General features: G+C 38.4%; 2 protein-coding genes across 5 annotated transcripts in view; both read left to right on the top strand.

Annotated features, from left to right (window-relative positions):
- Positions 1 to 5,815, top strand: part of SLC36A4 (solute carrier family 36 member 4) — an 83,579-nt gene extending 77,764 nt beyond the window's left edge. For all 4 annotated transcript variants that reach the window (XM_014877538.2, XM_088159371.1, XM_014877540.2 and 1 more), the window contains exon 11: positions 2,839 to 5,815. In XM_014877538.2, the coding sequence (XP_014733024.2) occupies positions 2,839 to 3,146 (308 nt within the window). In that variant the 3' untranslated portion in view covers positions 3,147 to 5,815. The remainder of the gene's footprint in view (positions 1 to 2,838) is intronic.
- A 9,588-nt stretch (positions 5,816 to 15,403) lies between these two features.
- The window catches only part of LOC148224734 (uncharacterized), a 38,948-nt gene continuing 38,407 nt past the window's right edge, over positions 15,404 to 15,944 (top strand). The window contains exon 1 of the mRNA XM_088159279.1: positions 15,404 to 15,490. Within this exon, the coding sequence (XP_088015405.1) occupies positions 15,404 to 15,490 (87 nt within the window). The remainder of the gene's footprint in view (positions 15,491 to 15,944) is intronic.

The raw sequence follows: 15,944 nt of genomic DNA, 5'->3' as shown, positions 1-15,944 counted from the left end.
CAAAAAAAAAAAAAAAGAGTCTTATTACTAATGTAGAACTTCTTCAGCTGAGATTCCCAGAGCTTCCAAACCAGAAGGTTCCATGACTGCTGATAAAGGATCAGAATTTCTTCTTGACGTTGTGTTTTTGAAACCTACAAATGGCTGGGAAAATCAGGCTCCCTACCTGTAAGAATGCCCCTTGCTTGCTTCTGGAAAAAGGAGCCCTTTCTTAACTCTTGAATGTGTTCTTTGGTAGGTAATAAACATGCATTGTATTTCTCTTGGCTTGTTAGGGAATAAATAAGACACTAATTAAAACCTTGAAACACTTTTCCAAACCTCCTCCCACAGCAATATCCAGATTCATACAAAATTGTATGAGTCAGACAAACGTTTGATGAGATTCAAATCAACACACAGCATTTTGTTTTGCTGTAACTTGAAGCAATTACAAACTACAGTTGGATTTTTTTCCAATTAAAAAATATGAAACATAGTCTCATTATTTTAATAAAGCAGAGTGTTTGAATCAAAACTATGAACTATAAATAAATGAGTGCCTTCTAAACTCTGGACACATGTGGAAATGAAAGAGGTCTATTACAGAAGTTGAAAATCTATATTTAATGAATACACCCACTACATCTATTAAATTGGCAAGATAATAAGTGTGCAGCCCTCTCTTTTTCTTCAGAACAACACATTCAACATAGTCATGAGATGAGCGTTTTACCAGACATTGCAAAGACACTTCAGCTGCACTTTTCAATTACTTTTGGACTCTGTATGGTTGTGTAAGTATCACACTTGCCAATGTGTGCTCATATTGTTTATACATTTATGGTGCCTCTTCCTGTGGCTTGAACAGTTAGGGCTGCAGAAGTTACAGTGGAGGGTATTTGGTGACTTTTATTAACTTTGGCATCATTCCTTTCTCATTTCATTCAGCTTTGTCCTGGATAATGCATAAACATGTGACATTTTCAGTCTTCAAATGTCACATCATGTAACGAAAGAAACTGTTTGACATTGAGTAGGTCCATCCTAACAGTGGGATAAAAGAACTTGTCTTGCCTATTTTTGAGTGCCAGGGTATTTCTATGGTTTCCACTTCTGTCTCTGCCCAGTCTTTCTCTGGCCAAATGGTGCCTCTCATATCTGTAGAATCCCAAACTTTTAATAAACTATAGTCATCTCAAGCAGGAACAAGTTATTTTTAATGTTTTTCTGCGGATCTGTGCATGATCCTTTCAAATAGGATGGGCTAGAGAATCCACTATCCCTCTGAAGGTTTATACTTTTAGTCTTAGTTCCTTTTTATGTGAGAAGTTTATAGTTACAAGTTTCATTAACATGTGTAGCAAACAGTTGCCAGGTAGCAGTGGACAACTGTTGTGTTCTGTAAGTTAATTTTGAGTGTATTTTCCAATGTAGTGTTCCCTGAGAACATCAACAAGAACGTCATTTGAGTGTGCTGCCTTTTATAATCAAAGTGTGTCAGAATTTGATGCAGCTGGTACCATTCAGCTCACAGTAAAGATACTGCAAATAGAAAGCACGACTTCACAGTTACACATTATAAAGCTAATACACACCTTTTGGTTTCCATCCTCACATGTTATGTTGAGATCTCCTTCCTGCTTGTTCCATTTGTTCGTTGTCATAAACACTGTCTGAATAACATCTGGTCAGTGAAGTTTCTCTAAAGCCAAACATGCTTTTATTTTGGCTTAAGAGTGAAGGGAGTTATGGAAGAACCAAAACATATTGCATGGTATTTTTTGTGTGTTGGTGGCTTTTACGCCTCTTTTCCCCTTCCTCTTTCTTTATGATTGTGTCTTTGTCTTGATGAGATGAAGTGGAAGGGTGCAAACAGGCTGATGCTGTGGATATTTACGCTAATGTCTGATAGTTGAAAGGCAGCATATTCATGGAAGGGAAAAAAGACATTTTCACCACATACAGGGGTCATATAGAGGCTTTTGAAAGCTGTTTTCTAATCCAGGACTGAAAACATGACACAACCCCTGGTGTATCTGAGTTAATACTAGGGAACCTTGCCAGCCAAAGCAGTTAAAACCAGAAGTGTTTCTGGTCCAGCATGACAGATTCTGTTTCTATAACTGCTGTAGGTTCAGGAGGTGGGACTGGCCAAACTTAAAAGGCTTAGTGAGCCTTGTGTTCAGACTCCTCTTGGCAGAGCCAAGTTCTCATTTAATTAACTAGGCAACTATTAACAATGACATTTTACAAACTGAATGCAATTGTACTAATCAAGATTTTTCAAGTTTGTAGGTAAAAGTTACTTAAATGTCTGTGTGACTGCCAAGCCATCAACAGACTTCTTTAATTTTGAATAATTTTATGTGATTTTTAGGTTATTAGTTATGCAAATTAAAATAGACAGTCATATATTTTTGCCCACTGTCTCCTGGGCAGCATGCAACAGCCCCTTCAACTTTTCCTCGGCTTTCATTCTTTCATCCTAAAAATCTATCGACAACCAAAAAAGTAAAACACTTCCTTGCAACTTCATATCTTTGATTTCTCTATGATTTGCAGACCAAATCTACTTACCCTGTAAGTACAAGAACACTTCAGCTTGATGTTCTGCCAGCTCATGCAGAAATTCAGAATTGAAACTGGGTGTCAGATGAGCACAAAGATGCAGAGTACTGACAAATACGTGTATTCATCTGTATAGTGCACACCTGGAAAAATACTGAATGATGTAACTTTGTAAAAAGCCTAAACCACTTGAACCACCAGCCTGAACCACCATTATGTGTTTGTTGCAGTTTTATTTCTCATGAGGACATTGAATCTGAAGCCACCATTTCTTCTGTTGTGCTTTAGGTGCTGTAGCAGTTCTGATCCCACGCCTAGACCTGGTGATTTCTTTTGTCGGAGCCGTCAGCAGCAGCACTCTGGGACTGATTCTGCCACCTCTGGTTGAAATCCTCACTTTCTACAAGGAAAACCTAAGTTTGTGGACAATATTTAAAGATGTTTTTATAGCTTTTGTTGGATTTGTTGGATTTTTAACAGGGACATATGTGACGGTTGAAGAAATCATTTATCCTGCATCTACAGCTCTTGCTAATGCAACAGGGAGCTTTCCTGCAGATTTAAATGCTACAGACTTGGTGGTTGGGTTAAAGTAATTAACCAGGCACTGTGAACGATTTTGTTCCTTAACCAGAAAATCTTGACTCAGGACCTGCTTTCAACTACTGGTACTGTGTAAAGAGGTACAGTTTGTAAAAGATGTAGGATATACATGTGAAAATACATTATTTTTTTAGAAAGTAATTATATATCTCTTGTGGACTTTGAATGAAAAGTTACAAGATTTTGTTTTGTTTATCAAAGCAATATTACTTTCATGCAAAAACATTCAACATCACACACGATAAGCAATTTATTTTTGTACATTTTGTTACCTTGACCCATTTTTTACACAATTTCTTTATCCTTGATTTCAACTATACAAAAGTATGAAATACTGTATTTTTTATTACCTGTGGCTAGAAGTCTGTAGACTTACATATCTATATTTCTATTGGAACATATAATAATTATTTTTGCATTCTTATGTTCTGCCTTAAGTAGTACTTAGCATGCCCTTTGCGTATTTATGCTTCATTTGTCTATTTTGGAAGAAAAAAAAATAGTGAGTTCATAAGTTGGTATCTGGGTAGAAACTAAATTTTGTTTAGCAAGCCTGCATGCTGAGTCTCCATGTATAGTCCTGATTTTCAGGGTTCATATTTGACTTTCTGTCTCACACTTCATAGATGACTTTCACTCCAAATGTTGAAGCACTGTTTTTGTTCTTGTTTTCTAAAAACCCTATAGTTTGTGCAATAACGTAACTTATTTATCATAGTCATTCCTGTTATGAAAAAGCAAATTTTTCTAAGGAGTATTTTTAATCATAACATTCCTGTAAGAAATATGCTATGCCAAAATCTCTCCACTGTAGTCCTACAAATTAAGATAGAAATATATGTAATATTTTGCCTGCTTTCAATATATTCCTCAGAAATCTACCATTTGGTAATCTACCATTTGGCATTACAGTGCTAGAATAATATACTACTAAATATATCTATATTTATATTTTCTCTAAAGAAAATTTCCACTGTCATCTACCATCTGGTGACTGTAATGAGCACTTTTATCTCCATGTTGATAAGGGCTGATAGGGATTTGTTATAGCATGTAGTTTAAACTGCATGTATTTGTTCAAGCAATAGTTCTGAGTAATGCTGAAATTTTGATTTTAGCGTGGACAAAGTTAAATACTTGGAAGGGATGAGTCTCTGTCTGTGTGATACCCCAGAATCAGCCTTTCTTATGGAAGTTCCACAGTGGAGCAAACACAGGTGGTTAGCAGAGAAGAAAAAGGTAACTTCAGCTTTTCATCTTGAAGGTTTTTTAGTCTTTAAGCTCTTTTATTTTTAAAGACATTAAATCTCAGTATTTCCATCTGTTTCATAGGGAATCTGTTGCTTACCTAACCTATACACTACACACCGATAGAATATATTTCTGTGCAGCATATTTTACTTGACATTGAACAGTTTTGCAAGAAACATCTTTAGTAGGACTGAGAGGATTTAAATGCAAGTTACTTTTCCTCTTGGTTTTTCATCTTTCTATTTGTGTATTGGGAGAATAAAGGACTTTGAAGTCCATTCATATCTGTTGTGCTTCACTTGTGTCCTGGAGAGCAGCTCTGAGAAGGTGCTTCTACCAGGGTGCAGAAGGACTTGCCCAATTCAAAGTTTGGTGGTGCTTTTGTCAGGTGCAAGTGAATACTGCCACGGTTCTATCAATGAATGTTTGCTGAGCTGGGTACCTGCAGCCTACAGAGGTGGCCCTGGTACCCAGTCAATGTCACATATCCTTGTGAAAGTCAGGTAACTTGTTCAGAAGCCTGATAGGTTTGAGGGTTCTAATCTTAGTCATCAGACCTTGGAAAGGCTGGCCCGAATACAAAGCCATGCTCATCCTCCTGCTGTGTCTGCAGTGCTCCCTGTCAAGGCACAGGTTTCCAGAGCAGCAGTGGCCACCAACTGACCAGGTATGAAGCAAAGTTTTTATGCAGTTGGCAAGTGTCGCCAAGTCTAACAATGCTCTATCTTTTGAATCTTTAAAATGTTTATTAATATATTTTGCACAATGTCAATTTTTCTCCTACAGTGTAGGATTTTTTATAATTTTAACACTCATACAGCGCATTTGCATGGCCTGCTCTTTCAGACAGAAAGAGTCAGGAATCCGAGTGGCCTACTTTGGATAAGATTAAAATGTCATGTGGTGAAAAACTAAGTCTGACTAATGAGAGCGTCCTGTGAAGCATTGCCAAAGATGTAAAAGAAAGGAAATTCTGATAGAAACCTCTTCTGAGTAAGAGTGTTCATTCAGCTTTTAAAGTGCTGTAATATAATATTAGTTGCAAGTTAAGAGGCAGGGAGTGAAACTAAGAGATTTCATAGGTATGGTTTACATTAAGGTAAATATTTAAGATGGAAATGTACTTTAGCACAAGCTAAATTAAACTGCAAAATGTGTGGTTAGCTTATGTTCCTGACAAGGAGCAGAAGCTATTGTATTTATATACTGTACATGAATTTATATTTTACAATATAATATTGTTAACAGTTTTAATGTAATTTAATCATTAGTTGTGCTACAGGTAACTGGATAATTTTCTTGTCTGTAACTGTTCATCCTCAAGTATTGGGCAAATAAGAGGATGGGTTTGCCTGATGTTCTGTTAAACTTTAATCTTCTGTATCAATAAAACTACAAATTACCCTGCAAACTCGGTGTTATCCTGCCTGTCACCACTACTGCATCACTAGAAGAAACAGCTGTCCTAATGCAGAATTTACCTTTGAAGTTGTCCAAGGAATGGTGATTGACGTGAGACTCACAGGCAAGCTCCAGAGCTGATTTTTCTTTAATGATAAATCTCATTTTAAAGTCCAATAGGCACTCCTGAAAAATCCTACCTGCACTCCAAGGGTTTTCATGAGGGCACATGTTAAAGTTAGGCTTCTGCATCTTTTTAGAGCTGCTATAGTAAATAAGTTCATTTTTAAAAGTAAAAAGAGATGCAGATATTCCCACTGAAATTCCAGTTTCTGTCTAGAAAATTGGAAAGAAAAGAAAAATCCAGACATTTTAAAATTGGACAGGCCTATACATATTTGCTCTGAACTTGGCCTTACCTGTAAGGATGGAGTGCTGTCTCAACATGGTGATAGAGAAGGGAAAGTGTTAACTTGGAAAACGCTTGAGTAGAAGTGAGGGCTGAGATTAGTTGGATAACCTAAGAGATTCCACTCAGTTTCTCTCAGGGAGAGTGAAGGGTAAGAGGGACATAATAAGAGGGAAAAGTGATTATTTTGATTACTTTTTTAAAAATTCTATATTAAAATGTTTTAGATGAAGGACTAGAGAAGCTGTATACATCATTCACTACCATTGTATAATTGCTGGAATGTATTATGAGCCTTGTCAGACCTCTTGTTTTTCTGCTTTAATTTATTGGGTTCTGTATGGATTCATCAGTATTTCTGCTGCTTAAAGATTTCTGAAGTGTCACACTATTCTCTGGTAGAAAACAAGCAATACAGATGACATCTGTTGAAGTTCATTTTTCACATGCTGTCCATGGGAGAAACCACTGCAACATCTTGGTGGGGTTTCAGGAAGAACCTTCCTGAAAGGTAGGAGAACCTTCTCCATGGTTTTGTGTGTTATTTTTAGATGTTCCTGGACCATCTTAACATGACACAAGAAGTCTGAACCTTGCCCACAGTTAGCTGAGTTACCCAGACTCCACTTCGTTCTGATTAGTGTAATGTAGGTCTGTGAACTGGCTATACCCCTGGACATACATACTGAGACTGGTCTAAATATTATTTGAACTCAGTATTAGTAGCTCAGTGGTTTAATCTCCAAGTTCTAGAGTGCTTGGATGAGTAGCATCTGATAGCAGTATTTTTTTACTCTTGGTTTATTTAGTTTTTTCTTAAAATGCTTTTGTTAACAATTAAGAATTTATCTAAATTTACAGTTCCATAGATTCACTTCAAGCAGACAGTAGCTGGGGTGTAGAAAGCAGCATCTAAGTAGACATTCAGTTTGAGTTCAGCAAAAGTTTCTCTGCATGCAAAAGGAGGTGCCTCTCAAATTACAGAAAAAGAATCTGCAAGGCTATATGGCAAAGAACTCACCTCCAATGACACAAAGGAGTACAGAGGCACAACTGCGAGTGGATGAACTCCAAATAAATTCACCTTGTTTTCCATTTTTACAGGATAAGGGTTAGTTTCAAAGGAGCAAGTTTCACAGGTTGCACCAAATGATTAGGAGCTGTCTTGTAGCATGGCAAGGAAAGGGAACAGGGGCCACTGGTGTGGCTAAAGACCAATCTCTGTCAACGCAAAGGAATGGAGGAACTGAAATATCCTCTTCAGAGAAATGGAGCCCCAGCCTGGCTTCTTCCAGGGTTTTCACAGCACAGCAATCAGTCCATGGTCCTGGTGAGAAAATCACCAAAGAGGCTTGACTGGGGAGCATCTCTCAGGATCACTGCATAAACTGAGAGTGTTATTGCTAAAGGGGCAAGGGAACACCCTGTAGGACATATGGGAAGTGTATTTTGGGTATGTACAGGACTTGTAATGGGAATTTGGAGTAGCAACCAAAAGGGGGAAGAGATGAATCAAAGTGCACTGGGAAAAATGGAATTTTATGATTCTGTGAATGTAGAGATAAAAGGGTCCAGTCAATCCCATGTGAGCCAGGAATGGTCAATACAGGTGTCAGTCTGTCCATGCCCTGTGGCTGACCAGTGCAGTCTCTTTTGCCTTCCCACTAAAATAGGACTAAATCCAGCTGTGCCTGGGGTCCTCTCTCTGAGGAGTTTAGAAAGCAAGGGGGTCCTTTATGCACCTTGTGACTCAATGGGAGGGCTTCTTCAGTAAACTTTGTTGAAGCTTCTGCTCCCACCCATGTCATTGTCCCAATACCTCCTCTGGAGGGGAGTTTCCACACCTGAGCCAGTTGTGTAAAAGAGAACATTGGATCTTACTGGCCTCTTCCCTTACCCAGCTCAAACCCTGGCTTGATCATGAGCTTATCAGGAATATGTGCTCAGCCTCACTGTGTGCTGGACATGGAGCTGTGGCAACCTCACTTCCTTCCTGCTGCCAGCTTTGGCAGCTCCTAACAGACTCCCCTCATACTTCCTGAGAAAACTAGTTTCTCTGGGGCTCAGCATCATTGCCTCATGCTGCTGGGCTTTGGCCTTTCTGTCATTTTGTAGGTAAAAGGTATATGTGCCCCCTCCAGCACTCCTTTTCCTTAGGTAATAGTTCTTTAGTGGATTTTAAACAGCTCAATTGTTTTTTAAAATTAGTGGATTTGGCATTTTGTGAGGTGTTTTTCATTATGTCTCTGGATAATTTATGCTATACAATATTTGTCACTTGACCTGATAGATTTATTTGACTTTGAATGAGTGAGCTCAAACTACTGAAGCCAGTGAAGTCCTTTCAGTTTTGTTCTTACATATGCACTCAGAAACAAAGTTTTATTTTGGGAGCATTCCCATTTGTATCTTAGGTACTTGGGAGAATTGATTGTTCTGTATTTTAGTTTTCAGCAACTTTCCAAAATTCAAATAATCTTTAATGTATCCAGCCCTCTAAACGTTGACATATAAATGCCTATGGAAATTTCTGAGTTTATTGATTTTTTTCATCTTAAATATAATCTCTTTGCAGAACAGAACTTTTTTTTGTTGGTTTCAACTGCCAAACCTGAGAGACCAAAGTCCTGGGAAACTAAGGCCACTGCTCTTTTTTCATACTTCCCCAGGGTTAATGAAATCATTGTGAGGATTTGTTAGTCTTTCAACATCATTTGTGTTATACCATCTCCTCCAAAGCCTATTACATTGTTACTGTTAATGGATTCATATTGAATAATAAATTATCGGAGCAATTCTGGCCCACAAGAAGATACAGAATCCATTTTTTCCTACTGCTGGGTAGGCTCCAGAGGGTGTCAGCCTTAGGCTCAGCAAACTTATTATTATTAAATATGACCCAACTATATACAGGAATAAGTCCATCAAGAGATAGGCTACCTCTTCAGGGTTATTACATTTGAATCCTCTCTGAGTCCATGGATAATTTTGTGTCTTCCCAACCTAATGTTTCCCTCTATCTGTCACTGGGGGGTTCCTTACTTTTCTATTTTTTAGTGAATTCAAAGTTCCATATTTCTGTTTTAATTGCTGAACCCATGTCAGCTTGGTTTAAAGGATCTTTTTATATATAAAAATAAGTACATTTCATATACATGTTTATTAAGACTACCCATTCTCTTCCTACCTAAACTGTTTTCTTGGAAGTCACTGCTATGTGTTGCATCCAATGACCTTTCCTGGCTCAGAATTCAAGGGTAGGTCTGTCCCTGGCTCTCAATTCTAGACAAAGTCATGCTACTCATCATTGTGCTGTGAGCTGTTGTTTATGTTCTGCCTTGTTAGTTCAAAACACCTGTATATCGTAAATGCATATCTGAATTATATTTATTGTGAATCTTAAATCTTTCTGCTTGTTTTCTTGAACCCAGGTGTCACAGCTGATTTTAAAAGGTGAGAATATGGAGAAGTTCAAGGATTCAGTTGGCAGTGATTCTAATAGTCAAATGTGCCTGTGTCCAGTGGAGTTATCCAAGAAACAAAATTATGTGTATTCAATTCAATTAAATTCTCTTCTCTTCTGGAAAACACACTGTTTGGGCTGGGGTTGTGGGGTGACAGCAGCACTGGTGTGGACCATGTCTGAGCAGAAATGCAGCTGAAAAAGCTGAAATGAAGATCTAGGCTGGAAGCTGGAACACCTGGATATAATCCAAGCACACGGGGACAACCCCAGGAAATTGTAGCTACCAAGACCTGATTTGCTGTTGAGAAAATTACCAGCAACAAGCAGTGGCCTCAGCTCTTCCCTGAGGCATTTATAGGCTACTTTGGGACTCACCATCTGTCCTGCCTATTTTCTACAGCCTCAGACTACAGGCTGAAGGTGTGCCTTGTTCACAAAAATATGCACCAGTCAAGCTGTGGTTCTTCCAGATACTTCCTTCCCCCTCTATTCAGCAGACAGTTTCTGTTTCCATCAGATTCAGCCAGCTCAGCTGATTATTTTTCCTCTTTGCAATTGTATTTCTGCCATGTTACATTTTATTTCAATAACATGCCTCACCTGGCACTGTCACATGCAGTGCCATTGTTATCACAGTTTCTATGGTTTTGTCCTGTAAATGTTGTCATCTTCTTCTGGAGGCAAAGCTATAGTTTGTAAGAAGCTTGTCAAACATTTTATTACAGAACTTTTTTCCTTTTTAAAATCATAAGTGCAATATTTCTTAATTAAAATGGAACTTCTCAATGCCCTAAATTATAATGCTCTCTTTTTATAAAGAACAGGGCTATGGATCTTGTGACTGCCAGAGGCCAGGCTGGCATCACAATTCTACATCAGTCAATTCGATGACAAATGATCCCTTACAGACACTGCAATGCCAGCAAAATTTGCTGCAACAACATTATTTTCCCAGTGTAGTTTGTTTCTTTTGGGGCTTAGGGGAAGAAATGTGCAGTTTGTCCTGCAGTGAGGTCAACTACCCTGTGGCAGCAAAAAAGTCTCTGGCTTGCCTGGAGACTTTACTTTAAATTGTGTGACTTCTGGCTTTGCAGTGGTTGTTGAGTGCCATATTTCAGCCCTTACTCTCACATCTCTGTATCATAAGAGAAATTGGGGGTTTTAATTATTTTTTCGTGGGACTATATGGTTTATCTCCCCCTTTCCACGTTATTTTAGAGTTAGCTGAAGTGATACTGCAAGAGTAGTAGTGATGTTCGTGTGAATCAAAAGAGAAAAATATATAAAGCCATCACAGTATTCTGCAATCAAACAGAAAGTAAAGTCCTTACTAGCACTGAAGACAAGGTGCTGGACTTAACAAGAAAACATAGCAAATAAATCAGTTTCCCTCAAGAATATACCTGCCATAATGTCTGCAGTGTTCTCACTTACAGACAGCTCTGGCTCACTGTGAATTGCCTCGGAAGCATTTCTGTAAAATAATCTCCAGTGTGCTATGCTTTGAGAAAATAGTTCAGATCTGTATCAGCATCAGCAAGGGTTTAGCTCACCGTAGTAGTTAAGCAGGTGAGAATAACTGATACCCTGTTTTCCTGTTTTCTTTTTTCTTTGCTGCTGAAGGATGGCACTTCAAGAGCAATAATACAGTGTATTCCTATCAAAAGATCAAAACTGGAGGAGCAGTTACCCAGAACTCACTGCAATACAAGTTCTTTTTTTGCAGTATCCCAAGTCAAGCATGCAAGTGAGATCCCCAGGTCTGATAGCTACTTTGGAGAACCTTGGCTCATATCAGCACATTCATACTTAGGAAGGGACCATCCATCCGGGAGTTATGGCAGTTGTTCAGTTCTCTGCACACATAGATGTGGATATGGATGGCTCACTTTGGGCAATGTTTGCTGAAAGCTACAGGTATTTATTAGCTGCTGCCTTACCCATGGAACACATCGTCCCCTGTAGAATAGTGTATATGAAGTTATGAGGGTATTATTATTTCATGTTCCATTACCTCCATCAAAGTTTGGCACAAAATGGGATTTTCTGTTTGATTGATCCGTGTCATGGGTAAATGTCATTTCTCTGCATTATGAAACACCTCCCTAGCATTTATTTTTATCTTCCTCTTTAGTTGTTTGGGAGGGGTTTTTTTTGTTTTGTTTTTTATTTTTGTTTTGTTTTGATGTGTTTTCTTTGTTTGTTTTAGTTTGGGTATTTCAATACAAAATTATGAACATCATAGAAACTTTTGGTAAGACCCTCCTAATTTTTTCCTGAAGTCTGTTGCTGATATGGGGTCACTCTGCAATTAGGAGTCTGGAGGATTTCTAACTAGCAAAGAACAATGTGCATCTCAAACCTCTATGCCTCTTTGTCTACATAATCTACAAATGTAGCTTCACTCTTCATTTGCTTAATTTATGAATAATCCCTACTCCCTGCAGCCATGTGAGGAGCTCTGGGATTAACTGATTTGAAATTTCTAGGAATACTTCAACTTGTGCAGCAAAACCAGTGCCATGCAACAAAAAGCGCTCCATGCACAGCCCTCAGCTGTATTGCACAAACACCTACAGCTCTTGTCCTGTCACTTCCTCTTTCTTTCTTGCCAAAATAACATGGCAGGCACACATACATGCATTAGGAACCCAATCTTTCTGCCAGATCGTCTCAAGGAGCCATCACCTCATGTTTGTTTGTCTCAAAATCCTATTCCAATGGCTCTGTTGCTTTTCATAACCCAGCTATGAGTCTCAGAACTTTCATTCTTGTTTAATTGCACTGAATGGAGATAATAGAAGAAAGTGTCTCCTTGTTTCTAGCTATGGGTAGATGACTAAGTAGGTACCAACTTTATATGACACATGGTTCAAAACAGTTTAAAGAATTTGTCCTTTCACACACTGCAGGACACTCAAGACCCTGGAGTACTGGCTAAATGCTGAAACACATAAAAATTGAGACTGTAATGTCTCATTTCTTGGTCTTTCTGTTCTACAGAGACATGGGGAGAAGACTCTGGAACTGAAAGGTGAGATCTAATGATTGAGAAGACTAAATTTCACAGTCAGACAGTTGTACTGTCTATTCAACACTCAAAAGAACAAATTTTGACTTCTACCTGACTTTTTTCTATTTTCTTCCTCCTTTCTCATAAATATTTATGGTCTTCTTGGCTATTAATTTTGAGAAAGGTATATTTATTACCTTGGGGTGAGTTTAATTTTCATTTATTTTGCAGTTATCTATGAGTAATATCTGTGTAAATGCACTCACCAGGTTCTCAAAGGCGTTCCATGAGGTTGTTCCTTCATATTTTTCCCCTACATCATCAAGTGCCTCCAACAAGATCTGCACAGTTCTGCTCCTGAGATACTGGATCCACAGCCTCAGCCTGTGCCACCAGAGCCTCACCACTCTCATAGTGAACACTGCCCTGTTTCTGTTCAAAGCCATCCCCCCCTTGTTCTGACACTAGACACCCTGCTAAAAAGTTTGTCCCCATCCTGTAAGTCCCCTTTAGGTACTGGAAGGTGCTATGAGGTCTCCCTGGAGCCTTCTCTTCTCCAGGCTTGGAAGCTGTTACCCAGTCCAATGCCTCTTTCTGTCAGCAGATCCTGATTAAGGCTGGTTAACTGTTCATTGGGAATATATTTCTCTTCTGAACTTTCTTTGCCCCTTGTTATCTCCTGCAACCTCGCTGAACACTGCAGTTATCACATGCCTTTTAAATGGTGTTTTTAATTGGAGCCTTATAAAGGTAAATGAGTTCAAACTTTCCTGTAATAACTTCAGTGATTACAGCTCACAAATCTGGGAGTTTAAAATTTTTTTCTCCTATTAAATTGATTTTTATTGGACCTCTAATATATATAGAGACAAAATTAATATCTGCAAGAAATCATGCAGTTTGGGATAATGACACGCTGCTGAAAAACCTCACAGGAAACAGAAGAAGAAAATAGCAGAATATATTTTGCAAAATGCTGTATAAATACACAAAAATTATACTTCTACATTGCCAGTTTCATTTCCTACTTCACAGTGCTTAACTGGCATTTGGAAAAAATATGAAAACATGTATAGCCTAGGAGTATAAGTACGGGACTAAGGCCTTCTTCGACTTCTCATCCAGCTGTTGGAACAGAAATGGATATGTAGATTGATTCTAGTTAGGCTAGGCAAAATATTTTATATTCCTTTTCAATTTGGCTAGAAACTGAAATAAGAAAAGGAGCAGCTATGAAAGTGTAAAGACAATATTCACATATATTCATAGAGCTTACAAATTAAAAAGGGCATCAGGAGATCACCAAACCTGAACCAAAGGCATTACAGATGGTTACTTTGCATCCAAAATCTCAGCCCTCAAACACAAAGGCATCAGGTCATTATGCAATAACATCAAGAGGCTGAAGATCCAACACGTTCTCTGGTGTTTTGCTCAGGAGTTTAGTCTCCCTCAGTGCTAGAATTTTGTTTGTAGTTTCTAATTTAGATTTCCTTTTTGCTTCCAGACATTTTTTAAAATATTTTGCCCCACCAGATTAGAGCCCTATTCAAGACATAGGACGCTGTGTTTCTCCCATAAAAGTATTCCAGCGTTTGAATGGCATAATTTATTGATTATCTTTGAAAACTAATTCAACTCAATTCTCTCACTGAAAAATAATCTTTTGTCATCTTTTTCTGGTCTTTCCTGACGGCTCTGCAGTGTGTGCTCACTGCCCAATATAACCCTTATTTTACTGTTGGTAAAATCCCTTGGTGCATAAATATTGCATTTCTTTTTTACATCATTAGCTCTGCAAAACTTATCTGCAGTGAATTTATATTTACTCTTAGTTCGTTGATGAAAATGTTGGACAGTGCCAGGTCTTGCATTAATCTCATTGGTCTCAGCTCCAACAGCTAAAACAGTGAGCTCTGAATGGTTTGATGCGAGATCCAGGCCAGGAGACTTTTGGGGTGCATGTGAAGATGCTGGTGGGAGGCAGCCTGGGACAGTGTTACTTGGAAATACTGCTACCAGAAAAGTATCTTTGTGACAGTACTTATTACTTTATATAAGCTTTATAAGCTTATATAGGGACTTCACCTTCTTAGCATTTCATCTACCCTGACTGCTGCATCAATTGCTGGTTTTAAGTTGCTCCTCACTTCTTAAAAATTGCATTTTATTTCCAGTCTTATAGACCTAGATTTAGCCTACAATCCTTGTGCCTTATTATGGCATTTATCTATTACAGAGAGAATCCTTTTCAGCCACTCCTCAAGGAGGTGTGAAAAATTCACACCTGAATTATCACCTCGTTTTCTCTTTTGTAGGTAAACATGTCAAGTTTCTGTTCTCTCCCTGCAAAGCAGATTGCATATGGATGTCACTATTTTCTCCTTGGTGACATTTTATTCTGGGAAATTTGAGATTTTTATCCTGATATGCTAAGGCAATGAATTATATAGTTGCATATTAGGATCTTTGCCTGCCATATCACCTTTTAGTGACCTTGACACATTCAGGGCAATTCACCAGTCTGGCAGAGGGCATAGCTATCACCTTGAAAATGTTGTCCAAGATACTAAAAATAACATAGCTATCACCTTGAAAATGTTGTCCAAGATACTAAAAATAACAAAGTTTTCTCAAAACCATGACTTGAGGAAGTGCATTCAAATGAACCCTGTGGGGCTGTCAGCCACTCTGATTATCACACTTGCCCATGGAGCTGCTGCACCAGCATTTACCTCTTCAGTTTCTAGAAGATGGAAGGGGAGTTTTGCTACAGGAGGAAAGGAAACAAGATGCTGTAAGCATCATTAAGCACAGATCTGTGTGATATCAGGCTTCATTAGATTTATTCTTCGTGGAGGAACCTGTTTACACGGTGGACACTCTGTGTTTTATTTGATTTGAGTTTGGAAGATTTCTGTGTAGTTTTGAAGTCTAAGAGACATTCATAGTTTGAGGAGGATGATTCAGAAGACCTGTGATGGCTGGTTAAAATGGAAGAAAAAGTACCAGTATGATATCAGCTTCTGATCCCATTAAGTATAAACCAACAATCACAGCTATTACTGAGTACATTTTGCCCTCCTACATGACCTACAAGGCAGCAAAGTGTAGATCATGTTTTGAGTCAGGTTTGTATTGCAGAAACCTGATCTTGCTCATGTTCCTCATTTCAGTGATTTCCTCTGGGACAACAACTCATCCTATGCCTGTGAAGGACAAAGTACAGAAGGATAAGAAATGCTGTTTTA

This window comes from Sturnus vulgaris, chromosome 2, assembly GCF_052056855.1.
Source record: "Sturnus vulgaris isolate bStuVul1 chromosome 2, bStuVul1.hap1, whole genome shotgun sequence".
In the NCBI taxonomy this organism is placed as follows: domain Eukaryota; kingdom Metazoa; phylum Chordata; class Aves; order Passeriformes; family Sturnidae; genus Sturnus; species Sturnus vulgaris.
Note: the sequence above shows the minus strand (reverse complement) of the source record. Positions and strands in the feature narration are given on the sequence as shown.